Here is a 26,930-nt window from a genome sequence, read left to right on the forward strand (position 1 = left end):
AACAGTGTTGATTTGGGGGGATATTATTTATGTTGCAAAAATCCTCACAACTGGACCAATAAGCAACATCATGATAAATGGAGAAAAGGTTGAAATTGCCAAGGATTTCATTTTACTTGGATCCACAATCATCGCCCATGGAAGCAGCAGTCAAGAAATCAAATGACACACTGTATTAGGCAAATCTGCTGCAAAAGACCTCTTTAACATGTTAAAAAGCAAAGATGTCACCTCGAGGACTAAGATGCACCTGACCCAAGCCATGGTATTTTCAGTCGCCTGATATGCATGCAAAAGCTGAGCAATGAATAAGGAAGACCAAAGAAGAATTCATGTCTTTTTTGAATTATGGTGTTGGTGAAGAATATTGAATATACCATGGACTACCAGAAGAATGAATAAATCTGTCTTGGAAGAAGTACAGCCAGAATGTTCCTTACTTAGAAGTAAAGATCGTGAGACTTTGTCTCGTGTACTTTGGGCATGTTACCAGGAGGGATCAGTGCCTGGAGAAGGATATCATGCTTGGTTAAGTAGAGGGTCAGGGGAAAAGAGGAAGACCCTCAATGAGATGGATTGACACAGTGGCTGCAGCAATGGGCTCAAACATGGTAGCGATTGTGAAGATGGCGCAGGACTGGGCAGTATTTGTTCTGTTGTACATGGGGTCACTATGAGCCAGAAGAGACTCGATAGCACCCAACAAAACACTTATGGGCTGCAGGTCAGCTGTGGCTGAGCCCCAGATGGTGAGGCCAGGCTGAAGAAGCATCATCCCCTGTCAGATGGAAGCCAAACTGAGAGCAGAAATCCAGATGCCTCCTAAAGCTTCTGCTTGAAAGTGTCGTCAGCCCCACCTGCTACCCAAACCCAGGTCAGCTCAGCCACAAGGATGTCTGCTCCTCCCTCAGAGACTAAAAAAACCTGTGAGGCAGCAAAAAGACCATACTTAATGGTCTGACTGAGACTAGAGGAATCCCGGCAGTCATGGTCCCCAAACCTTCTGTTGGCCCAGGACAGGAACCATTCCCGAAGACAACTCATCAGACATGAAAGGGACAGGACAGTGAGTAGGAGAGAGATGCTGATGAAGAGTGAGCTATTTGTATCAGGTGGACACTTGAGACTGTGTTGGCATCTCCTGTCTGGAGGGGGGATGGGGGGATAGAAAGAGTTGGAAGCTGGCAAAACTGTCACGAAAGGAGAGACTGGAAGGGCTGACTCATTAGGGGGAGAGCAAGTGGGAGTACAGAGTAAGGTGTATATAAACTTACATGTGACAGTTTGACTTGATTTGTAAATGTTCACTTGAAGCTCAATAAAAGTTAATAAAAAAAAAAAGAAAAAACCTGTGAGGCAGGGAGCAGGCATGATGGTTCTCCTACAGGGGAGCGGGGGAATATTTGTGAACAGTAACACCACAAACCATGAATGCCAGATACCCCTGGCTGCTGTCAGCCCATTGGAGCTGTGGCCCCTTGGCCCTCAGCCACCCCACAGGGAGCCCTGGGTGTAGCAGAGTAGTCTGCAGACCACCAGCTGGGGTCATGACTCAGCCCTTCTCCAGTTCTAAACTCCTTGGTGCCAGCTGCAAAGGAAGGGCTTTGTCATGGCAGGCTAGTTGACATTTCTGTGTTTAAGAAAGAGGAGTTTTTCCTGTGTGTCTTAGTTATCTAGTGCTGCTATAACATAAATAACACAGGTGGATGGCTTTAACAAAATGAAATTTATTCTCTCATAGCCTAGTAGGCTACAAGTCCAAATCCAGGGTGCCAGCTCCAGAGGAAGGCTTTCTCTCTCTGTTTGCTCTAGAGAAGGGTCCTTGTACTCAGTCTTTCCCTGGTCCAGAAGTTTCTCAGCACAGGGACCCAGGTTCCAAGGACACGCTATTTTCCTGCTTCTTATTTCTTGGTGGTATGAGGTCCCCCTGTCTCTCTGCTCACTTCTCTTTTTATATCTCAAAAGAAATTGGCTTAAATTGTAGATTGAGTCTACATAACTGCCACTAATCCCATCTCATTAACCTTGTAGAGCTAGGAAAATCACATCAGATGACAAAATGGTGGACAATCACACAACACTGGGAATCATGCCCTAGCTAAGCTGACAGATATTTGGGGCACGGGGGGGGGGGCACAGTTCAATCCATGACACTGTGTCTGATTTATTCTATTATCATAGTGTCTTAGGGTTCTGTAGAGCAACAGAAGCAGTAATATATATAAAATAGCCACAAGATTGGACTCAAACATACCAGCGATCATGAAGATGGGGCAGGAAAGAGCAATGTTTCATTCTGTTATACCCAGGGTCACCATGACTTAGAGCTGACTCCACCACCACAACAAATTATATGTACAGAGAGAGAGAGATTAAGGATTTGGTTCATGTGATTGTGGGGGAGCTGACAGGTTCAAAATTTGTGACTCCGGTGACAGCCTGGAGACTCCTGCAGTCTAGTACTCCAAAATCTATAGGTCAGGTGATGTGAAGAGTGTGGGGTGGGGGGGTTCTGGCAACATGTCTATCTATAGTCTGGAGGCAGAAGACACCTTCAAGTGATTGGATAAGGCTCACCCACATTTTTCTTTTTTTGTAATTTTTATCGTGCTTTAAGTGAAAGTTTACAAATCAAGTCAGTCTCTCACACAAAAACTTATATAAACCTTGCTACATACTCCCAGTTACTCTCCCCCTAATGAGATAGCCCGCTCCCTCCCTCCACTCTCTCTTTTCGTGTCCATTTTGCCAGCTTCTAACCCCTTCTACCCTCTCATCTCCCCTCCAGGCAGGAAATGCTAACATAGTCCCAAGTGCCCACCTGATCCAAGAAGCTCACTCCTCACCAGCATCCCTCTCCAACCCATTGTCCAGTCCAATCCATGTCTGAAGAGTTGCCTTTCGGAATGGTTCCTGTCCTGGGCCAACAGAAGGTCTGGGGGCCATGACCACTGGGGTACCTCTAGTCTCAGTCAGACCATTAAGTCTGGTCTTTTTATGAGAATTTGGACTCTGCATCCACCTGCTCTCCTGCTCCCTCAGGGGTTCTCTGTTGTGTTCCCTGTCAGGTCAGTCATCAGTTGTAGCCACGCACCATCTAGTTCTTCTGGTCTCAGGATGATGTAGTCGCTGGTTCATGTGGCCCTTTCTGTCTCTTGGCCTCGTAATTACCTTGTGTCCTTGATGTTCTTCATTCTCCTTTGATCCAGGTGGGCTGAGACTCATTGATGCATCTTAGATGGCCGCTTGCTAGTCTTTAAGACCCCAGATGCCACTCTTCAAAGTGGGATGCAGAATGTTTTCTTCACAGATTTTATTATGCCAATTGACTTAGATGTCCCCTGAAACCATGGTCCCCAAACCCCTGCCCCTGCTACGCTGGCCTTCGAATCATTCAGTTTATTCAGGAAACTTCTTTGCTTTTGTGCTGACCTCCCCTGTATTGTGTGTTGTCTTTCCCTTCACCTAAAGTAGTTCTTAGCTACTATCTAATTAGTGAATACCCCTCTCCCATCTTCCCTCCCTCTTGTAACCACAAAAGAATGTTTTCTTCTCAGTTTAAACTATTTGTCAAGTTCTTATAATAGTGGTCTTATACAATATTTGTCCTTTTGCAACTGACTAATCTCACTCAGCATAATGCCTTCCAGTTTCCTCCATGTCATGAAATGTTTCACAGATTCATCGCTGTCCTTTATCGATGCATAGTATTCCACTGTGTAAATATACAATAATTTATTTATCCATTTATCTGTTGATGGGCACCTTGGTTGCTTCCAGCTTTTTCCTATTGTAAACAGTGCTGCAATAAACATGGATGTGCATAAATCTGTTCGTGTAAAGGCTCTTATTTCTCTAGGATATATTCCAAGGAGTGGGATTGCTGGATCGTATGGCTCACCCACATTTTAGAGGGCATCTTAGGCTAGGCTCTCTAGAGAACCCAAACCAGCAAAATGTATAAATACATATATAGAAAGAGAGATGTATATCAAGGACATGGCTCACGTGGTTGTAAAGGCTGGAACATCTGAAGTCCATGACTCAGAATAGAGGCTTCTCCTGATTCATGTTGCCACGGGGGTGACAAACCCAAGATTGGCAGGTCGGAGAGCAGGGCTCTTGCTCACAGGCTCCGAAGATCGACAAATCCCAAGATCAGCAGGCAAGACCACAGGTAAACTGCTAGCTCAAGTCCCAGGAAGCAGACATCTGACAAATGGGAGTGAACTGCAGGATCCAGTGCAAGCAAAAAGCCCCTGAGCCTTGCCAGCATGTCCACTTATATTCGATGCAGGCCACACACGAAAGGAAACATCCTTTCAACTGATCGGCTGCTCACAGCAGATTCCATCATGGGGGTGATCACATATCAAGTCTCAACAGGGAAGTGATCACAATATTATACGACTGCCAAAACACTGGGAATCATGGCCCAGCCAAGTTGACACACAATCTTAACCATCACAGGGGGCAATCTTGTTTACTGAAGGTCAAGTGAGTCCCTAGATCTCTTCCAGCACAAATAGTTATGTGCTCAGCTACAGACCAAAAGGTTGGAGGTTTGAGTCCACCCAGAAGAGCCTTGGAAGAAAGACCTGGTGATCCACTTCTGAAAAATCAGCCATTGAAAACTCTATGGAGCACGGTTCTATCCTGTAATAGATGGGGTCACCATGAGTCAGAATCGACTTGGTGGCAACTGGTTTGGTTTCGAGTTTTTAACTACTTCATAACTGAGTCTAGTGTTTGACCAAACAACTGGGCACCGTAGCCTAGACAAGTTGACACATACAGTTAACCATCACACACGGCACTGTTGATCTTGATTCATTATAGCAGGCTGGGCCTCCTGGGCACTCCTGGCCAGACACGTTTCCAGAACCTGCTTCTGGGAAGGGAAGCTCCTCTGACAACCATGGCCCGTGGCCCTCTACTGGCCCCACCCCCACCACTTGATGGGCCCACCCTGGGGGTGAATGTTCCCCTGGCACTTAGGAGGAGGGTCCTCTGCACGTTATATTGTTGCTGGTTGCCATTGGGTGGATTCTGACTCATGCAGACCCGACGTGTGCGGAGTAGAACTGTGCTCCACAGAGTTTTCAAGGCTGTGATCTTCCGGAAGAAGATCACCAAGCCTGTCTTCTGAGCCCATGTTTCTTCTCATGGTGCTACCTTCCTGCCGATTGCCTGGCAAGCTTGGAACTGTCCGTCTGAAAATAAAGAACTTACCAACATCTTCCTCACTTGTGGCCTTGGCTCTATATTATTTCTCCAGGTTTATTTTTTCTACCTAAGCTTAAATTTTATGCCATTAAATGAAATGGTGACAAAAGGAGCAGATTCCATGGTATATCTAATTATTTCTGAGATTCCAGGCCACGGTTCACTGGTTCAGGGTCTGTTCTCTTAGCAGGTCTATCAAACATATTCCTGAGTGCAGCCATGAAGTCTGGTCTTGGATCCAGCCTTCTACCTTCCACTTTGAGAGCTCACAGTAGAAGGATGACCAAGCAGTGAAGAGGCTGCAGGTGGCGACCACTTGATACCTCTGACTGTACTTCAGCTGCCCCGCTGCCACCTCCTGGACCCCAGCCAGTGGGACCACGTAGTCCACACAGCAGGGCCCCACTTGTCCCAGGCCTATTCAGGGCTTCAGGAGGCTCTGAGTTCTTTGAGGCAAATGCTCCTTAAGCTGACTGCCATTACATTCTGGGCTGCCTCCTAGGTCAGTTTGCTGAGGACCTTCCTACTAGGATTTTCTGCCCTTGTCCACAGCTCTTTGTCTTCGTGCCTAAGAGGGGAAGTTCTAGGTGTTTTCTTACAGGGATGCACCCTTGACCCACTTTGCAGGAGTTACTAAAACCAGTCACTGGCAACCAGTAACATGACAACCCCATGTGTGTCAGAGTAGAAATGTGCTCCACAGAGTTTTCAATGGCTGATTTTTCAGAAGTAGTTTGCCAGGCCTTTCCTCCAAGGCACCTCTGGATGAACTCAAACTGTCAGCTTTTTAGTTAGCAGCCAAGGGTGTTCATCATTTATCCTACCCAGGGTCTGTCGGAGTTAGGAGGTGATAATTAGTCACCCCTTTCTGGGTTCTGAACCAGCCAAGAAGGAGCCACAGGAAGAGACAGATGGAGAGCAGGTAGCCGTTTATCACTGAAAAGGCTGTGAAGGAGAGCAGGGCTTAGACAGGCAGCTGCCAGTGAGTGGCCCAGTTATTCAGAAACCCCCTCTGTGCTCAGACCTCAGCCACCCCCAGCACTGCCTCCCCAGTGGCCAGCCCTGGGGAGCTTCCCACGGAGCAGCCCATCTCTGTCTCCGAATCAGGTCCAAGAGGAGTCAGAGCAGATGAGCTTCACCATCACTCCCCACACCTAGAGAGAGGCCAGGTGGAATGGGGGCCTAGGGGCACACCCCCTCTGCCCTCCGAAGGAGGCCTCCGGCAAGGGGGCCTCCGGTGAGAATTTGAGGGGCACAGGAATAAGAGTTCTGTTCCAAGATTCCTTGGACAGGAAGCCGGTTGGCACCACAAAATCCATAACCATAATAGAGCTTGTGCTTGACTGAGAAAAGGGGAGTCAATCAACTGTGACACTCTGACCTTTAGGGTGACCAGTCAACTCGGAACGAGCGGTCTGTCCCAGGACTTGTGCACTGCGGCCCGGATCCATCTCCACTATCGGGGCTTTGGGCACGGGCAGATGCTCCGGCCAATCCGCGGGGACAGAGCAGGGCTGAGGCGTCGCGCCTATTTTTGCCTTTTGCATCTTTACGAGAGCTCCGCGGTTGACCCCAATGCGGAGCCAAGCAAAGAATCCTGCGCACGACACTGAGCCCGGGAGCCCGGGAGCCCGGCCCTTTGACGCCGATGGGGGACTGGGGTCCTGCCCCGGGAGCTTGGTCCTCAGCTGGCCACCATCAGCCCCATGGGAGGCCAAGCTGGTCTGAGTGGGAGGAGCCCAGGTCCATCCCTGACAGGCCACCGAGAGGATGGGCTCACGGAACTGCTTTGCTGGAGGAGAGGGAGTCCCCCACCCCACCTATCTTCCCCGCCCCGGGGTTGGCCTGAGCCCCTGCACCCCCGATGCCCCCTAGGCCGGTGTCCCTCTGTCGGCTTCATCACTGAGCCTCTTAGGGAGCAGTAGGCGTGTCCTGGCCTGATGTGAGGGAACCCAGTGGTGGAACCAAACACCCCTCACACTACAGGCCGCATCACGACTCCTCCCCTCCTTCCTCCAGCTCCGCCCTCCGGGCTCTCTGGATTTAAGATCCAGAAACCAAAACCAATCCAGTTGCCCTGAGTGAATTCCAACTCATATTGACCCTAGAGGACAGACTAGAACTGCCCCATGGGTTTCCAAGGCTGTAAATCTTTACAGGTGCAGACTGCCACATCCTTCTCCCATGGAGGGGCTGGTGGATTCCTACTGGGGACCCTTCGGTTATCAGCCCAGCGCTTAACAATTGAGTCAATAGATTAAACAAAAAAAAATTTTTTTTGTAAGCCTCTATAATCCTTCTGCAAAGGGGAATTTGCCTGCAAGGGCAATAAGAAAAATGAATGAGCAAAGAGGTGCTCAGGAATGTTTATTATTATTTTTTTTTACTTATTTAACATCTTCATTTTTGTGTTGAGAGAATAGGTAGGAGCAGAAACAGCTGAGAGCCAGCCCCTCCCGCCCTGGCCACGCCCAGAGTGCCTGCAGCTGTGGCTCCAGGGTCATGAGGGCTCCTGGGGGCTTCCAAGCCAGTCCTCACCTCTACCTGAGTCACCGAGCGCAGAAGGACTTTAGGGATCCCTTGACGGAATGCCTTCATTTCTGCAGGTAGCATAACTGGAGACCAGAAAAAACCACAAATCGTGCCATAGACACAGAGGCTACTCTCGGGACCAAGTTCAGATCTTGGCGTTTGTTCCAGGCCATGCCTTCCTCCTGCCACACCCCAGGGATTTGCACTGTTGTGTCCTTAGTTGCCCTTCAGTCAGCCCTCACCCACAGTGACCCTGTGCACAATGGTCCTGAAGCATCCCGACGCGTGGCTGGGGATCAAACTGTTTTCACTGGCCGGTTTGGGGGAGCAGATCACCAGGCCTTCTTCCTAGTCCATCTCAGTCTTGGAGCCCAGCTGAAACCTGTTCAGCATCATAGTAACACACTAGCCTACACTGACAGACAGGTGGTCGGCTGTGCATGAGGTACATACATGAGCCGGGAATTGAACCCAGGTCTCCCACATGGGAGGCAAAAATTCTACCACCGTGCCACCACTGCATTGTAGCTATGGTACATTATAGCAGGAGGGAGAAATATCAAATTGGGAGAAAAGTCCAATTCCTCCTGAGGATGAAGTTGTGGGTTCCAGGAATGGGTTACCGAGGGAAGCTGTGGACTTTCCTCCTTTGGGGATTCAGCACTTAACACTGGGAAAGGTAACATTTGCCTGGTGTGGCTTAGATGGGATCCTAGAGGAACATCTGAGAACGTTCAAGTCACATACCTGAGGAAAATTCCCCTGTTCTGTGTCAGCGATGTGTTTGCATGATCCCACACAAGAGCCACATGTGGCTATTTAAATTAATTAAAATTGAATCGAATTAGAAATTCAGTTCCTGCATTGCGCTGGCTACATTTCAAATGCTCTGCAGCCGCGTGTGGCTGTTGGCTACCATATTGGACGTGCAGATAGAGAACACTTCCATCCTCCTTTAGGGTTCTGTCGGACAGCCAGCACTGATGGAGGTCAAAGCTTTTCCAGTGTGGTCCCCAACAGTCTTACCTGGAAACTCTGATTGAAATGCTGATTTCTGGGCCCCGGCCCAGACCAGGCTTCAGCACCTGGGCAGCCTAGCGGCCCCCACCCCCCATGTTTACACAATCACTCTGGGTACTTCTGATGCTGCTCTAGACTGAGTGCCCCATACCACCCCCATCTGAGTCACCCCAGGGAGCAGGTTGATAACTCAGTTTCATTTCTGTGGCCGCCCATCTAGTTTCATTTCTCTTCGTGCTTGTGAAGGGGGAGGCATGGGAGGAGGAGCAGTTCACATACCACATAAAAACAAAGCCAAGGAAGAGAAAGAGCGGATGTGCCTGGACTCTGCTGGGAACCTGAGCCGGTAAGAGCTGGACGGAGCAGGGGATAGGGGAATGCTACTCAAAGCCTTAAATGCCAACAGAAATGTCCTTTTTTGCATTTCCTAAGTGACATGGCATTTGCCTTGTAAACTTGGCTAGTGTCAGAGGCAGGAGCAATAAAGATAAGTTTTGAATCTGACCCGTGTGAGGCAGGAAAAGGCCTGTGTTGGTGCTGGTCCACAGCCAGCCCCACAGGCAGAGGGGTGGAATCTAGAAGGGAACAACTGCCTCAGAATTTGGCCAAAGGCTGGTGCCCATGCTGGGATGGCTTGGGGCTACATTTGCTTAGCAGCGACTGTAGGGTGCATGGAGTCAGGGGGGTGGGGTGGGGAGCTTCGCAGCCTAAATTCTGGTCTCTGAGGGGCTTCGACTGCCTCTTCCCTTGTGGTTTGTGTGGTTCAGTGACCCGTCTCAGTGCTATGCTGTTAAACTGGCTCCCCTGGGACAGGTGGGGAGCCCTGACTTCTAACTTTTAGTGCTTTCTAACTGTCGATGCATAAATACCTCCAACCATGGCCAGATCCCAACCAGCAGGAGCCACCTCCAGCACCCTAAACCGCCTGCACCCTTGGGGCCAAGCAGAAAGGTGACATCATTTTATTGATGACACATTTTGAAACAGTTCTTTCTCGTCATGTTTAGAATTTTTACTATAGTGGTTTTCAAAAGAAAAGGATATGGTCAAATTCTTTCCCTGATCCTTCGGCAGATGTTACTCTGTACTGTACAAATGGGGCTGATGCCAAAGCGAGGGAAGAAGAGGGTGGAACAAAAAGTCCCCTGTGCCAGGACACACCTAGGAACCCAGTAAAGTTCTCTGGTTGTATGTAAAGCAGCACTGGTAGACAGAGCAGTGTGGAAGACACACATCGCTTAGTCTGGGGGCACTGCTTCCATGGGTTGCTGCCCCCACCCCTCACAGCTACTTTCACCTTTTTGAGGAGTTATGTTTACTTTCATCATGGCAGTGGTCATGGGTTGAATTGTGTCCCCCAAAAAGATATGTTGAAGTCCTAATCCCTGGCACCTGCAAACATGACCTTCCTTGGAAACTGGGTTTTTCTTTGACGATGTTACCAGTTAACGAAGTCATACTGAAGTAGGGTTATATAATTCTATTATAACTGGTGTCTTATAAAAGAGGAAAACAGGGTCACACACAAGATGAAGACACCATGTGAAGACTTATCTACAAACCACAAAGGAACACCAAGGATTGCCTGCACACACACAAGTTAGCAGGGAGGCATGGAATACTTCCTCCCTCAGAGCCTCAGAAGGATGCCCAGACCCTGATTTTGTACTCCCAGACTCCAAAGCTGAGAGACAATACATTTCTGTTCTTTAAAGCCACCCACTTTGTGGTGTTTGGTTATGGCAGTCCTAGGCAATTAAAGCAGTGCCTCTCTGAGCCTCCTGGGAGAAGGCTGCCTGGCAGGAAAAACACCTCAGAGAGGCTGTGGTGGCTTCTACAGGGTTATGCCATGAGCAATAAGTAGAAACCCAAGACCACACAGTCACTATGACATATTCCCAGTTCTGGCAAATTCTATGGGTACAGTGTGATGGAACACTTTTAAGAAAGGTGTGGCCTTTCTCACCATGATCTTGTAACTCCCACCCAAATGCTTGGGTGCGACTGTGCAAATAAGGTAATTGTGGCCCACCAAGAGGATTGGGCAGTTTTGCCATCCCACCAGGCTTAAAATGAACCATCCCAGAGGTGGGAAGGAGAGCCAAGAATAGAACACATCCTTTGGACCCAGGATCCCTGTGCTAAGAATCTCCTGGAACCAGAAGGCTGAAAGAGAGAGAGAGCTGTAACACTGAAGATGGCGAGAAGGGGTGGCAGAGAAACGGCAGCAGGAGAGACCGGCAGGAGAGAGTGTGGTGGCTTCCCAGCCCACAGAGAAAGCTGAGTGCCTGTGGGCATGACAGAGAAGAGGTTGTCCTGATGGAAGAACTTCATCCTGAGTGTTCCTGAACCTGAATTGTAACCTCTTACTTCCCTAACTGACAATATCAAAGAAGACTGAAGAAGAATTGACACATTTGAATTATGGTGTTGGCAAAGAATATTTAATATACCATGGACTGCCAGAAAAATGAACAAATCTATCTTGGAAGAAGTACGGCCAGAATGCTCCTTGGAAGCAAGGACAGCGAGACTTCATCTCACATGTTTTGGACATGTTATCAGGAGGGACCAGTCCCTGGAGAAGGACAACATGCTTGGTAAGGTAGACGGTCAGCAAAAAAGAGGAAGACCCTCAACAAGATGAATTAACACAGTGGCTGCAACACTGAGCTCAAACACAGCAACGATTGTGAGGATGAATCAGGACCGGGCAATGTTTTGTTCTGTTGTACACAGGGTCACTATGAGCTGGAACCAAGTTGACAGCACCTAACAGCAATTCCCTAAGGAAACCCCATAACTGTGAGTATTGTCTGTCGAGTTTTGTGTGGCCCTTGCAATGAATTTTCTAGCTCAGCAGAGAAGTAGAGTGCCGTGGGAAGGATGGTTAGTGTTAGAATTGGTAAAGATGGTGGAGAGAGGAGGCATATCTCATCTCCACCCCATAGGAATCAGTCATGGGCAGTTGATCTTGATTCTTATTCCCTCTTGTGAAGTTAAAGGTGGTCAGACAATACCCCTGTCATGCCAATTTTACAGTTGGTGTCAGGAGTGGGATTTGTTGCAATGGCTCCAAACTCAGAAGCATGGGATTTTGTAAGAGAAAAAAGGAAGGGGTGTGGGAAGTGAAACTTTTGATTCGTAGGTGGTTACTTTGGTTGTTGTTACCTGTAATGGCTGAAAGGAAAGTTATGATGCAGCTGAGGGGAGAAAAGCTACATCTGGAGTGGCTCTGGCAAAAGCCAGGCCAGATAAGCAAGATGATTGATAGGGAGACAAGGTCTTCTGGTTCCACCGAGCCAGAGGCCCAAGGCCATATGAATATGAATGGAAAGATAGTCAAGGGGTGGAGAAGATGAAACTGGAATGTTGTAAAAAGTGTTCTGTGTTTAGTATTATGTGTTTATTTGAATGTACTATGAATATTGAATGTTTCTCCTCCCTAGTGTTGTAAAGCAGGCCTCAATGTATGATAGAAATGAATATTGGGTATTATAGATTACAGAGAGTGTGTAACTCCACCTTCAGCCAATACTTGCTTGGATATGTTAAAAGGAGAACTAGGATTTGCCCAAAGAAACACAAGCTTTTTTTTTCCAAGTCAGTAGCCCTGTGTATAGGGTGGGTGCTTAGGTTGAAAACCTGAGCTCTGCCCAGATTTGCATTTGAAAAGACATGCACACCTACCCAGATCCACTGAGAGAACAGGAGATTTGCATTTAAAGGAAGGACCTCCAGAAAAAAATACTTTCTCTTTTTCAATTTCAAGCAAGCAGGTGGTTTGCCTTTGGGTGCATTGAGGCAGGAAAAATCAGTGCCTATTAGAACCCCCTTCCAGGACTGGAAGTTAAAGGGTACCAGTGAGTAGACAGTTTGGTATGCTTGCTTATGGTGACCGCCTGGGTCCATTCATGAGTGGAAGCGGGGGGAGTGAAACAATGAAGAAACAGGCTGAATTTGGACATGTTCCACTGGAACACGTTGACCCAGCCACAGGGGCTAGGGATGAGAGAGAGAGAAGGGGCTACCCATTGTGACTTGGCTTGGATGGCTAGGGATGAGCTGACCAGAACCCAGCTGAATGAAGAGAAAGATGTTTGACACCATGAACTGGTGTAGACTGCTGCAATTTGATGGCTTGCTCTGGACTGGACTTTGCTTATGGATGCGGACACTCAAAGTTCCAAATGGAACAGAAGATTCTTCAAGACCAAGGAGAAGATGCTGTCTCCTCAGTACTAGTTTGATAGGAATGGGCAATTTAAACATTGGCTATCTAAATTGAGGGGAAATAAAGGCATGAAGTGGCTGGCTCACACACTTTTGTGAGTGTGCTCACACTCAACATGAGAGGGACAAGGGAGGATCCCCACTGAATAGATTCCTCTTTTCCTGATGGGTCTAGGGAAGAGAGGGTGGGGGAAGATGCTGATAGGATTATATGATTCAGTTGGAGTGTTGATCGTTAACAGATTAATTGTGATTGTAAAACCCGTAATTGTAGAAGCTGTAAGTGTGAAAGAGTGGACTGAGGGGGAGGCACTGCTAGACTCCAGTACAGTGGCTGAGCCTAAAACTCCTTAAAGGTTTTGCTATGCTGATACTTCATGAGGCTCAGATCAAGGGAATAATCTTCTCTCAGTGAAATTTTATCAGACGCCAGGAAGGGTGAAGCCAAGATGACTTTTGGAGAACCTGACCAGATCAGATGGACACCTGCAGCAGGCTGAATGTCTGGTACCTGAGTAACCTCACCCTGAGGACTCTTTGCCCTACTGAAGGACTAATTGTTGATGACTGTTTTGGACTCACAAAATGATTGGGAGGGGGAAGTTGTCCTCTAAGTATAAAAGAACTATGGCTAGAAAAGTCAGGGGGTGGCCTGCGGTGCCATGGATCACGTTTATATGGCCTTTCTCATCATGGTCTTGTAACTCCCATCCAAGTGATTGGATGCGACTGTGCAAATAAGGTAACTGTGGCCCAACAAGAGGCTTGGTCAGTTTTGCCATCCCGCTAGGCTTAAAATGAGCGGTCCCACAGGCAGAAGGAGAAGATCTCACCGCCACCAAGATAGAAGAGCCAAGAACAGAGGGCGTGCTTTGCATTCGGGATCCCTGCATTGAAAAGCTCTTGGAATCAGGAGACAGAGAGCTGTAACACTGGAGATGGTGAAAAGTGGTAGTAGCAGAGACAGGAAACAGCACAGTGGGCTTCCCAGGCAGGAGAGAGAAAAAGCTGATTGCCTTGGGGCAGGAGGCTTGCTGGCAGAGTAGGGTGCCTCTGGGCATTTGGTGGATCTAGGTTTGCTGACCCAGGGAACTAGACCTCAGTGCCTTCAGGCAGAGGCTTACTGGCAGAGTGGGGTGCCTCAGGGCACTTATGGCCATGCTAATAGAGTTTTGTAGCATTTTTACAATGGGAAAATCAGACGTTTGCCTCCTCCCCTCCATTAAACATAGAACCCCAGGGTTAAGCAGAGAACGGAGTGAAGGTTTAAATGTGAAACCAGGACCAAATCTGTTAACCAGGTTGCTTTTGTTGTATTCTGCTTGGAGGAAAAAATAAATTCCTAGTTAATATTAAAGAAGGCAGACTGTCACCACGGGTCTATCTAGGGTTTACACAGATTCAGCGCAACATTCTTAATTTTAGAATCATGACTCTAAAGACACAGCAAGATACTCAGCTGAGGAAGGATACACCAATATCTGTGTTTCTTCTGGAAACCCTGGTGGTGCAGTGGTTAAGTGCTACGGCTGCTAACCAAAAGGTCGGCAGTTTGAATCCTCCAGGCATTCCTTGGAAACTCTATGGGGCAGTTCTACTCAGTCCTGTAGGGTCGCTATGAGTCGGAATCGACTCGATGGCAGCGGGTTTGGTTTTTGTTTTTGTTTTTGTGGTGTTCCTTCTGTGGCAGAGTGGGTTTTTTTTTCCTCACCTTCCTCGGATGGGGCAGTAGGTTCATATCAAGTTAGGAGCATAGAAGTGGTCATTAGTAAGGCAGAAAGACCAGAACTGAGGGGTGTGGCTATAAGGAATTGTCAGTATGGACAAGAGAAAGGTTGTTGGTCTTGCAGAAATACCAGAGGCCACCCCAGAGAGGAACTTTCCCAGAATGTTTTCCTGTGGAAGACAGGTCTTCCACCTATTCTCCTACTGACTTCTGATTTATCCAAAACTAGACTGATTATTTCTTATATTACAGGCTCCTAGCCTGGGTGCCCTTGGCAATACTTGGCAGCTCACTGGTTAAGTGGCTGCCTTGGAGAGTCAAAAGCAGCTCCATTTCTTTCAGCCCAGCAGCACACAGTCATACTTAAAAAGCAAACTCTTTTGCTCAGCTGGCTTTATTGTTTCCCCTTGGTCCCACTTCCCTTTTAAGAGGGCCTAATACTGCCTTTCCTCGTTACCTTGGCCTCTGTTCTTGGTTGTAGCCTCTTTGGTTCTTGCCCCTTGTCTGGTCCTTGCCTTTTCTTTTCCTGCTCCTTCTTCGCTGTAGGCTGCGCCCTGGCTCCTGCCTCTTCTCTCCTCTCCTCCTCTCTTGCTGGCTGTCTTCTTTGTTTTTAGTCCCTCTTTCCTTCCTTTTTCTTCCAAGTCAAAGCCTCAATCTCCTGTCCTTTATATTTATTCTGGGCTTCCAGAAGCTTCCAGGTGGGGGCAGAACCCTGGGGAGGAACCCACCGTGCAGTGACTGCTGAATAACAGAGGCCTTCTAGTCATGAATTTTGTTTTTTTAAAAAAATGGGTAGAAGGTCAAGGGGAGGGGGAGAGATGACTAGGTGGAGCACAGGGCATTTTTAGGACAGTGAAACTATTCCATAGGCTACTCTAGTGCTGTCAAAACTCAGAGGACTCTACAATGCAAAGTGTGAACCCTAATATGAACTATGGACTTTAATCAATAACGTTGTTGTTAGTTGCCATCAAGTCAACTGACGCCTGGTGACCTTATGTATAACAGAATGGAACGCTGCCTGGTCTTGTGCCGTCTTCATGATCGTTGGTACCCTCGAGTCCATTGTTGTGGCTATAGTATCAATCCCGCTTGAACTTGTGGCAGTCTCCTGTTGATATATGGCTGCAGTAGTTTTTTGTTTTTAATTATCTTCTTTCTGTTGTACAGCAGTATTTTGCTAGGATGTAATATTAGTGATATTGTTCAACAATTTCTGCATTCCATTTGATTGGCTTTCTTTGGAAGGAGCACAGATATAGATTTCTGCCAGTCAGTTGACCAGGTAGCTGTCTTCCAAACTCCTTGATATAGATTAATAAGCACTTCCAGCATTGCATCCATTTATCGGAGCATCTCAATTGATATTCTGTCAATTCTTGGAGCCATGTTTTTCACCAGTTATACAAAGTCACTATGAGTCAGAGCTAAATCAATGGCAACTAAGAACAAGAAGATAATTGTGGCATCCTGCTTGTGTCTCTTGATTAAGGATATTTTCTGTACCATCTTACGGACTTAAGAGACACTTGAATCCCATGTTGCAAAGCATGTGATATGAAACTAAGTAAGTGAATTCTCATGATTCATGTGATCCCTGGATTAGAAATGGGTGGCAAGTCCAGCAAGAGGCTGGATTTGCAGATGGGCTGTGGTCTGAGTCATTTTTAGGGGGAATACGTGAAACACAAACCCCACTTCTGGTTCTGATATAGTGACGGCAGGGCTAGGTTTGCTTCAAGCAGGTCCAAGAGGTGCTACCTCTCATCTCCGCACCCCTACCAGTTCTTCTGCCCAGAACTGAACCAGAGAAAGGGTGAAGCCATGGATGAAACACAATGGTTTCTATTTCATCAGAAGTGACAGAGGGCCATTGAAACTCCTCCACGGTAATGTGAAATCTAGTCGCCCCTTATCCCCAAGCCCTGGGCCCTGTAGAGACCCTCGCTTGTGTTCTGTGACTATTTGCTGCCAAGAGTCCTCCTGCAGATGTGGGGGCCTGTGCTGGGCCAATGGTTTCCTCTGTTTTATGGGCAGGTATTGGTTTGCATTGGGTTGAGGCGAGGAGGGGCTGACAAACATGGAGCTTGTGTGTGGTAGGACTTCTTGGTGACCTTTGGACCTCTCACCCATTTTTTGTCTTTGCAGAGCTCTGCAAGGAGATTGGAAGCACTAAGCAACAGGAAAACACTCACCAGACTTGACTGGCAATAGCTAATGCCTAAAGTCCACAAGCCTTGTCCACAGCAGAATCAAAATCCACTTTCTTCCCAATACCATCCTGAAAAAGAAATGAGTTCCCGTCAACGGCCACCGCCATCATTCCGCCCAGCACAAAAACAAATCATGTCTCCCCCAAACCAGCAGGCAGGAGACGTCACCATGCACTTCACTTCACTGATGCTGAACGAACAGACCACCAGCATGCCACCAGGAGAGAACAGGAGCCAGCCACCACTAGGAGAAAGTAGGAGACAGCCACCACCAGGAGAGAACAGGAGCCAGCCGTGGGCAAAGGTAAGTCATTGAGGTAAGGCATTGAGGAAGGGAATGTTCTAGCCACCAGCCAGATAGATAAATGCCAGGGAATGGTTGTGGGGTCAGCCCACCCAGGTGATAAAACCAGCAAATCAGCCCAATCTCAATGCACAGCTCTGTCCCCTAGCTCTTCTGGTCACTTCCAACAAGTACCAGGGACACACACAGGCTCTGCAGCGGCACTGGACATCTGATATCTGGGACTAGGGACTTCTGTTCCATGTTGTTGATCCAAGGTCCGGGATTGCCAGGAAAGACACGACTTACACATGGACAATGGGGAGAACAACACTTTACCCACATAGAGGAAAGACAGAGCAAGCTTAGCTTCAGTAGTGGGAGCTGGTCCCCAATGGCCAGTGGGTCACTCCCCACAGCCAACACAGGGCTGGTATTCTGTACACACCCCACTCATTTTGCCCGGAGGGACCCCGTTCCTTCCCCACCAGGAATAGGTATAGTAGTGGGGTTGACCAGGTGCCATATGATTTACATTATAGCAGAACAAACAAATACTCATTAGACCTGAAAGAGGGAAGGAGCTTCCCTGATAAGGAAGATCAGGACAGAGGGAGGCTCAGTTCCCAGCCTGCATTATCAGGGAATGTTCTAGAACCCAAGGCTTCTGATTAGGGAGCCTGGGTAAGAGTTGCAAGGCCGTACAACACACCATCTTCCCAACACATATGCTGGGAATCCTTCCTGGAAGCTTTTCTATCAGCTGCTACAGCTTCTGTCGCCACAGCCGATGTACCCTCCACCCTTTATCCTCCCTGTTCTGCAGTCCCAGGGCCCATCGCTTTGCCATCCTCTGGCTGGGAGCTGCCACCTCTTGTTGCCTTGTCTTCTCCCAGTTCCCTCCCCAGAAGCAAAGATTCACCTTCAACCTTTCCTCTGGGAGGCAGTTCCTTCTCCACCCCAGCCAAATACTCCCCTCTCCTGAGGACACCCCAATATGAACACAACACAGTCCCACCCTTGAGGAACATCTTGTTCCACTTCCCCCCAGCCCTGGTCTGCAACCCAACATGGAAAAATAAAAAAACAAAAACCCAAAACAGTTGCTGTCGAGTAGATTCCAACTCCTGGTGACCTCATGTGTGTCAGAGTAGAACTGCACTCCGTAGGGTCAAGGCTGTGACCTTTTAGAAGCAGATCACTAGGCCTTTCTTCTGACGCTTCTCTGGGTGTGTTCGAACTGCCACCCTTTTGGTTAGTAGTCAAGTAGTTAATGTTTGTGCCACCCAACATTCACAGATGCACAAATTCTGCCACCAGTTCCCCACAAGGGTGGGAACCTCTAGGATAAGACCCAATCTGAAACCAGGGCAGTGAGGTCTGTCTGCCTTCTGCAGTGGACCAAGAGCATCCTGCACAGCCAGTACGAGGAGAAGGTGCGCCCCTACATCGACCTCATTGACTCCCTGTGGACCCTGGGCGTGGAACAGGACCTGGCACTGCCCGCCATCGTTGTCATTGGGGACCAGAGCTCCGGAAAGAGCTCGGTACTGGAGGCTCTGTCGGGCGTCGCCCTGCCCAGGGGCAGCGGTAAGCAACTCTGCTCGATAGCAAGTGGCATCAAACCATCCTTTGGGGACCAACCAGCTTGAGGGGCAGGCCACCGTTAGGGAGCCCAGGAGGCAGATCCTCCATGTCCTGGGCAGCTTAAGCTCGGGAGTGTATGGGTAGTCAGGTGGGGTCTGGGTGTCCTGCTTTGCCTTGCATTTTCTCGTTCGCATTCACATCTAACAACCATCACCCCGTGTGTCAGTCAAGGTCCCAGCAGTGACCTTGGTGTTTCTTTCCAGTGGTCTTTATAAGAGCATGGAGTCCCTCGGTAGTGCAAAAGGTCAACGTGCTGAATTTGCAGCACCCAGGGACTTGGGCTTCACAAAGAGCAGTGATCTGAGGGTCCCCAGGGTCTCAGGAGCACCAGCTTGGTCAGAGAGTTCCTACCTCCCTGCCAGGTGCCTCCATACACTGCACCTTTAGAATACCCTTTGACTCCTTCCTTTGAGATTTCCAGCTTCTCTCCCAGACTCTCTGATCCAGAGGACAGGGTGCAGGGGAGTGGGATGCACTTGAGCAGGTCTCACTGTTGCATGTTTTATTTGCTCCCCTTCCCCAAGCAGCCCACCTGGACAATGCAGGCCCTAAACAAACATCTAAGGGGCTGGAGCCCCACGGGCCTTGAGGGCTCTGAGGTGCACCGGGGCCCCAACATCCACACATATCGCTACAGAAAGCATGGTGGGGACCACTGCTGGTGACCAGCAGGGTGGCGCCCACTGACCACGCCCTGCATACAGCACTAACAGCAGCAGCAAAGGCTTCCCTAGAACAGCAGCCGGTCCCTGAGCCTTGTGCTCACCTACCCAACCCAGATCCTCCTGCGCTACCATGAGGCCCTAGAAAGTGCCAGGAAGTAAGACACAGCCTGTGGGGACACTGGGGAAGTCCCTGGGAGGGAAGAGTAAGAGACACCAGTGCTACTTTTTTAACAGAAAACTCAACAGTGTTTTGGAAAATTTCTCTTAGGTATTACCACCAGGTGTCCTCTGGTGCTGAAATTGAAAAGGCAGTCGTGTGAGTATGAGTGGAGGGGAAAACTCAGTTATCGAGACAAGGAACTCCACCTGCACAGCCCGGAGGAGGTGGAACAGGTTATACACAAAGGTAGGGCCACGTGGGTTTCTGCTGGCTCCATCCTGTGGCTGGCTTCCCTCCCTGTTCCCCAGCTCTTTCTACTGCTCCTCATTGCATCCATCACCCCATGATGGAGGCGGGTTGTCGCTCAACCTCCAAAATACCCTGACTCCCCCACATGGCAAATTCCGGGGTGGTGCAAACAGTTTATGCACTTAGCTGCTAACTGAAAGTTTGGGGGCTCAAGTCCCCCCAGAAGTGTCTCAGAAGAAAGGCCTAGTGACCTACCGCCAACCAATCAGCCGTTGAAAGCCCTGTGGAGCGTAGTTCTACTCTGACACAGACGGGGTCGCCGTGAGTTGGAGTCGACTCGATGGCAACTGGTTTGCCTTTTGGTTTTTTTCCCCGAAATGGCACTGGCCGGTCTGGGTCACCGCCGCTCTCCCCCCAGGTCCTTGCCCATTTCAACCCTCGCAGAATTATGTCCCAGCTGAAACCCTCACACACTGCCCCCACCTGCAGGGAGAAGTCTGGCCCCCCATCGCCAGGGCCTCATCCTCGTTCTGTGCCCCCTCCCCTTCCCAGCTCCAGGCTCCAACATGCTGGACTGATCTCAAATTCACAAAGGAAAGTGAATTTGGTTTAATGCCCTCCCCCCTCCAGGAAGCCTCCCTGGATAGGATCTGACCTTAACCCTGGGCCAGGCCCAGCCATCCTGGACATTGCTTGTCTTTCTGTCTTCTGGCCACATCACCAGGCAGCTCCCCCCACCCAGCATGGGCACCTCCCACCCATAAATGCTGGAAGCACAGCTAACACCTGGCTGCTGAGCAAAGCTTACCAAGGCTTAAGATTAGTAGTAGGAAACTGTAAAATAATAATAAAAAAAAAAAGATCAATTGCTCCTGGAGTCTGGGGCCATGCCACCTCCATAGTGCCCCTTGGTGGTCGGTTGTTCATCCCTCCTACCAGGCCCCTGTCCCTCCACTCTTATTGCCCTCTCTGGTTTCTGCCAAAAAAATACATAAACAAACGTTGCCATACAGTTAATTCCAGCTCATGGCAACCTGGTATGACAGAGTAGAACTTCTCCACAGGGTTTTCTTGGCCATAATCTTTACAGAAGCAGATCACTGTGCTTTTCTTCCACAGCACTGCTGGATGGGTTCGAACCACCAACCTTTTCCTTAGTAGTTGAGCGCAAACCATTTGTGCTACCTGGGACTGGTTTCAGCCAGAGGGAGAAAAAATATATATATATGTCCTTAACATAAAAGAATCTCCACAGGAATGAATTCTGAATTTAGTGGAGACTAGCTTTTTGCATTACTAAATAGCAAACTCCCTATCACAGCACAAGGCCATTGGATGACTTCCTGGGCTTGGTGCTGCCCTGAGAACCCCATGTCTGCAAGCCTGAAATGGCTTGCCCACAGGGTTCTTTCCAAAATAGAGATGTCCTGCCCTCAATTCTAGTTCTCATCCCTCACATACAGAAGTGGATTGAGGCCCTTAAGTGGCCCATTTGCAAGCTTCAGTTTTTCAAAGATCTGCACCCTGGCAGTGCCCACGACAGCTATTCTGTCCCTATTCTGGTCCCACCAACACATCCTGCAGGTTTGTGGATGTCTGTCTGACCCTTTCTAAATGTGAGCTTAGTGGGAACAGGCCAGGTGGGCAGCATGCACCCTGTGACCTGAGCCCCTAATATAGCACCAGCATGAAACTGGACCAATGAGTCCGCGCCCAGTGTGCAAGAAGCCAAACTCTCAGACACAGTCTTTGAGAGGAAGAAAGAGTTTATTTCACAGGCTAGTAAGCGGGAACTCAGGGGTATCGACCTCAGATTGAGTTCCCCAACCCGCACAAGCAATTTCTAATTTATACTTATACGTATTCACTTGAGGGTGGAGGAAGGTGGTGGGCAGGATCAGAAAGTTTTAACTATTCATGGTTTCTACGGATTATTCATTATAAGCAGGGCTAAGACTTGGCACGGAAATGGCCAGTGGACCCTTCCCTTTTGAAATGGGCTCAACTACTGCCAATGACATGTATCTGGTGATTTTGGTGCCCTGGTGTGAGTCTTTTGGTCCCTTGACATAAGCTCTCTTGCATTATTGAGCACGTGTGGCAGCGCAGGGTCATTCGTTGGCCATTGTGGTCTGTTCTGCGCGTGTCTGGCTACTCCAAGCCGGTTGGATCTGGACTCTTCTGGGGCTCCCCAGAGAGTCTGCAAAAACAACTTAGAAGACGTTAGTGATGTGGGGGGGTTGGGGTGACTGGGCATGGCCTGATAACTAGTAGAGTACTAATGAATTAGGTGTCTTCAGCCTCTAGGGTCCCCTAACAAGCACACCCTGAGTGTGGGCTCAGAAAAGGTTCTGTATACAAGTGAATAATGAACAAACCAGAGCCCAGACATGTTTAAAATAGCAGGTCAGAACTCCCATCCAGTGCTGGTATGGGTGTGAGTGGGTGCAACCACTTTGGAAAGCTGCTTGGCAATATTTACAAAAGCAGAAAATGTACATACTCTGTAATCCAGCCCCTCTACTCTTAGGTATACGGACAATCCCCGTATTATGAAAAAGTTCCATTCCTAAGTCTGTCTTTAAGTTGAATTTCTACATAAGTGGGAACAGGTAGATACGGTTGGTATCTAAGGTCAGTTAGTCAAATGTTTGTCTTAGTATATAGTATATAGTGTACCTTTCTATGCATAAAAAACCTTAAATAAACACCTCCAGATACACTAAAACATCTTTAACTTAAGTAAAAATAATAATGTTTTGATGTGCATCACGAAGTACTGCCCATTTGTTATTATGAACCAGTATGTACCTCAAATATTTCATATAATAGGCTCTATAGGGGTTTTTTTTTTTATTTTTTTTTTTTTTATAGGGGTTGGTTCATAACAAGTTGTATGTAAGTGGGACATTCATACCCTGGGGACTACCTGAACACCCAACCAAATTTTCACCAAGACAGGTTTTAGAATGTTCAGAGCAGCACTATTGTAATAGAGCCAAACTGGAAACTACCCAAATGTCCATCAACAGTAGACCACACATTGTTTTATGTACTGTCTACTGCTAGCCTCAATGGCTCCTCCTGGTCCACGCAGAAGATCTCTTCCAAAATAGAGACAACCTGCCCCCAAATATACTTAGTTTATGATTCTCCATACAGCAACTTGAAAGTCCTTGTGATGTGGCAAGTAGCTTCCCCAAGAGGGAACCATCCAGGAGAAAGCAAGGAGGAAACCATGATGTCTTTTATGACTTAGTCACACATTATCACTTCCAGGACACTGTCCATTAGAAGCAAGTTGGAGGCCTCCAAGATAACTCTGGAGACCTGGTAGCACAGTGGTTAAGAGTTTGGCTACTAACCAAGAGTCAACAGTTCAAATCCACCAGCTGCTCCTTGGAAACTCTGTGGGGTAGTTCTAACCTGTCCTATAGGATCACTATGAGTCGAAATCAACCCAACAGCAACGGGTTTGGTTTTTTGGGTAAGATGATTGTGCAGTCTTCTATGAAATGTGCCCTGAAAATAGCAACCACTTAAGTATCAACTGGTTCCTCTCCGATGCTCATTAACTCTGACTCTGGGTTTCTCCCCTCTTGGCCTCCATAGCCCAGAATGCCATCGCTGGTCATGGTGTGAGCATTAGTCACGAGCTCATTCATCTGGAGATCACCTCCCCGGAGGTTCCAGACCTGACCCTCATTGATCTTCCTGGCATCGCCAGGGTGGCCATGGGAAATCAGCCCCAGGACATCGGACTACAGGTGAGCCTTCCTGGAACTTGGAAACAGGCCAAGCTGAAGTTGCAGGGGGGTACTTCAGCGGTTTCTGCCTACAGTCCCAAGGACTTCTGGGTGCCTGCCTCAGCCTTTGCTCCAAGTGACAAGAGGGGGTCTAGATCAGGACTGCTGAGGGCAGCGACCTCATACTCAGTTTCTGACTTGGCCTCATAAGGTCATGTAAGATAGTGAAGTGGACCTGGTGGGACCGACAGCTATGGGGTCACCATGAGTCAGAGTAGACTCAAAGACAACTGGTTTTTTTGGCGACTATTCATTTTTGGAGGAGCCGTGGTGACACAGTGGTTAAGCACTTGACTGCTAACCAAAAAAAGGTCAGCATTTGAACCCACCCAGCCACTCCACGGCAGAAAGATGTGGCAGTCTGCTTCGGTAAAGATTACAGCCTTAGAAACTCTACGGGGCAATTCTACTCTGTCCTATGGGGTTGCATGAGTTGGAATCAACTCCACGGCAAAGGGTTTATACATTTTTGACCAAGTAGTCTTCTCAACTGACTTTTTGATTGGTTTTTATTTATTTTATCTTTTTACTTTACTGCTTTTGACCAAATTATATGCTCCCCTTTCTACCTGTCCCTCCCCAACTTAAGGGCTGCCTTCAAGAGGGGAAAGAAAAGTATGTTTCCTAGAGCAAACTGCAGGAGAGGATAGGTACAGATAGGACTTGATGGGGGAAAGGGGAAAATGGCATGGTTTGTGGCTGCTAGAGGCTGGGGAGTGGAGACAAGGGAAAGGGAAAGGGCATTCAGAGCCAAGACCAGCCCTGGAAATCCATTCCAAATACCTCCCCATCTCTCCACCCCTTCCCACCCTCTTTCTGAGTTTCCTCTCCTCTGTCCTGGACCCCATTCTTCTTCAGCTGCAGGCATCCAGGGCCCCTCAGCTCCCTAGCACCCCCACTGTCCTGCCCCATCCGAAACCTGGCTGATAAACTCCAGAGCACATCTCTAAGCACAAGGAAATAGCTGCTAGAAATCTCCCAGTTCTTTGGCCATTGTCTTATCTCCATGTGAGAAGGAATATCTTCCTCTCAGTTTCCTGGAAATTTGACCCTTTACCTTGTCCATGAATCCCAACCTGTTTCAAGAATTGTCAATCAAAGAGGCAAAGCTTCCTCACCTTGGGAGTCTTTCACAAGTCCTGCCTGCCCTTGTATATTTGCAAATGAGTCTTTTCTCCAACTCTTCACTGTCTTTGAGTCTTCCCAGAGGCCACACCAGCTCCTTGTCCCAGTTGGATTGCTGGTGCATGTGCTCCATCTTCCTGGAACCACTCCCCCATCTGAGAAATGTGCACGTGAACACAGACCAAAGTCCACAAAGAGGGGAGGGAGCCTGCCCTGCTGTCTGCCAAATTGTTCTCCTTTAAGAACTTTCTGTCCTCACAGCTTCGTTGTGTTGCCCCTTTTAATGCTGATTTTTACCTGAGCCCTGTGATGTTGGAAAAATGCAATGGTTAAAGAAGTCCACCCACCCTTTGTGTTCAGGAAAACGCCTTGCTGCAAAGAACCACTGGTCCCAAACATATGAGTTAGATAAGACTCAGAGATGCCCCCTCGTTTACCTGTGACAGGGCCCGACAGAGATGCTCCAGTTCCCATTTCTAGCCTCATAAATGAGCCACTGAGCTGCTTGTCCCACTGATCAATGAGAAACAAATCCTTGTTCACTAGACTTTGGTTAAGCTTCTCTCCATGCCCCAAGTCTGTGAACCTTGGCCTACCTTCGACCTGAGCCAACATAGTACCCCTCCTTAAGGTCTCTTCCCAGAGAAAGGCTGACCTCAGCATAAAGCATTCTGATTTCCTGTCTGATGAAGGTTGCCTATTCATCCCTCTTCCCCACACCTGGGTTTTTTTTTTTTCTCTCTCTCCCTGTTTCCCCTTAGCTTCTATAGAAGAAAACACTTTCTCCCTAATTCTTTGAAAGGCTCGCAGACCTTATGATCTGAGAGTTCTCTCTGTTACCATAGACCTGCTCCCCCACTACTACAACGGCCCCTTTCCCCTTTCCCCCTCTTCTTTCTGAGTACGGCGTCTCCCTATCAAAGTCTGCATTTATCTTTTATTTCACACTCCACTTTCCCATTAACACACACATGCACGTGTTCACCCACCCAACACGTCCATTTCCAAATACAATATATCACTCCCTCCTTGAGAACCATCTTCATTGGCTTCCAGGAAAATCCATGCTGGCCCTTCCTCTCTCTCCTCTCGGTTACTCCCTCTTAGTCGATTCTTCTCCACTTTTCTGGCCTCCAGATGTTGCAAAGACTCAGAGATGTCCCCATTGGTATCTCATTCAGGCTCATAGCTTTAAATATCACCCCCAACAACTCCCAAATCTCCATTTCCAGCTCAGGCCTCTCCCCTGAACTTCAGGCTCATATCTCCAGCTGCAGGCTCACCTTCCCCTTCCCCACCTTTGAATGCCTAATAGCCATTAAACCAGTTGTCACAGAGTCACCTCCAGCTTGTGTGTCAGTGTAGCACTGTCCTCCATAGGGGTTTCAATGGCTGATTGTTTAGAAATATATTGCCAGGCCTTTCTTTCAAAGTGCCTCTGGGTAGACTCGAACCTCCAACCTTTTAGTCAGCAGGTGTCTTAATTATCTAGTGCTGCTATAACAGTAATGCCACAAATGGATGGCTTTAACAAAGAGAAATTTATTTTCTCACAGTGTAGGAGGCAAGAAGTCCAAATTCAAGGTGCCAGCTCCAGGGAAAGGCTTTTTCTCTCTGTTAGCTCTGGGGGAAAGTCCTTGTCATCAATCTTCCCCTGGTAAAAGAGCTTCTCAGTGCAGGGACCCTGGGTCCAAAGACGCACTATTCTCCTGGCTTTTGTTTCTTGGTGGTACAAGGTTCCCATGTCTCTTTGTTTGCTTCTCTCTTTCATATCTCAGAAAGAGATTGACTTAAAACACAACCTATTCTTGTAGATTGAGTCCTGCCTCATTAACATCATAGAGGTAGGATTTACAACACACAGGAAAATCACATCAGATGACAAAATGATAGACAATCACACAATTCTGGGAATCACAGCCTAGCCAAGTTGACACACATTTTGGGAGGAACACAATTCAGTCATGACAGCAGGCAAGTGCGTGAACTGTTTGCACCTCCCAGGGCCTCCTAAATGACTAATAGGGATAGTAAACTCAATGCGT

The 26,930-nt window shown here is 48.2% G+C and overlaps 1 protein-coding gene across 5 annotated transcripts in view; it reads left to right on the forward strand.

The window, feature by feature from the left end:
- Positions 1-9,009: 9,009 nt before the first annotated feature.
- Positions 9,010-26,930, forward strand: part of LOC111753088 (interferon-induced GTP-binding protein Mx2-like) — a 37,369-nt gene continuing 19,448 nt past the window's right edge. For 2 of the 5 annotated variants that reach the window (XM_064279478.1, XM_064279483.1), the window contains exons 1-5: positions 9,010-9,124; positions 16,886-17,254; positions 18,631-18,823; positions 19,814-19,951; positions 23,567-23,721. In XM_064279478.1, the coding sequence (XP_064135548.1) occupies positions 16,955-17,254; positions 18,631-18,823; positions 19,814-19,951; positions 23,567-23,721 (786 nt within the window). In that variant the 5' untranslated portion in view covers positions 9,010-9,124; positions 16,886-16,954. Of the gene's footprint in view, positions 11,584-11,605; positions 16,627-16,885; positions 17,255-18,630; positions 18,824-19,813; positions 19,952-23,566; positions 23,722-26,930 lie in introns of those variants that run through there. The other 3 variants (XM_064279480.1, XM_064279479.1, XM_064279482.1) reach the window with 3 other exon arrangements.

This window comes from Loxodonta africana, chromosome 2, assembly GCF_030014295.1.
Source record: "Loxodonta africana isolate mLoxAfr1 chromosome 2, mLoxAfr1.hap2, whole genome shotgun sequence".
NCBI lineage: Eukaryota > Metazoa > Chordata > Mammalia > Proboscidea > Elephantidae > Loxodonta > Loxodonta africana.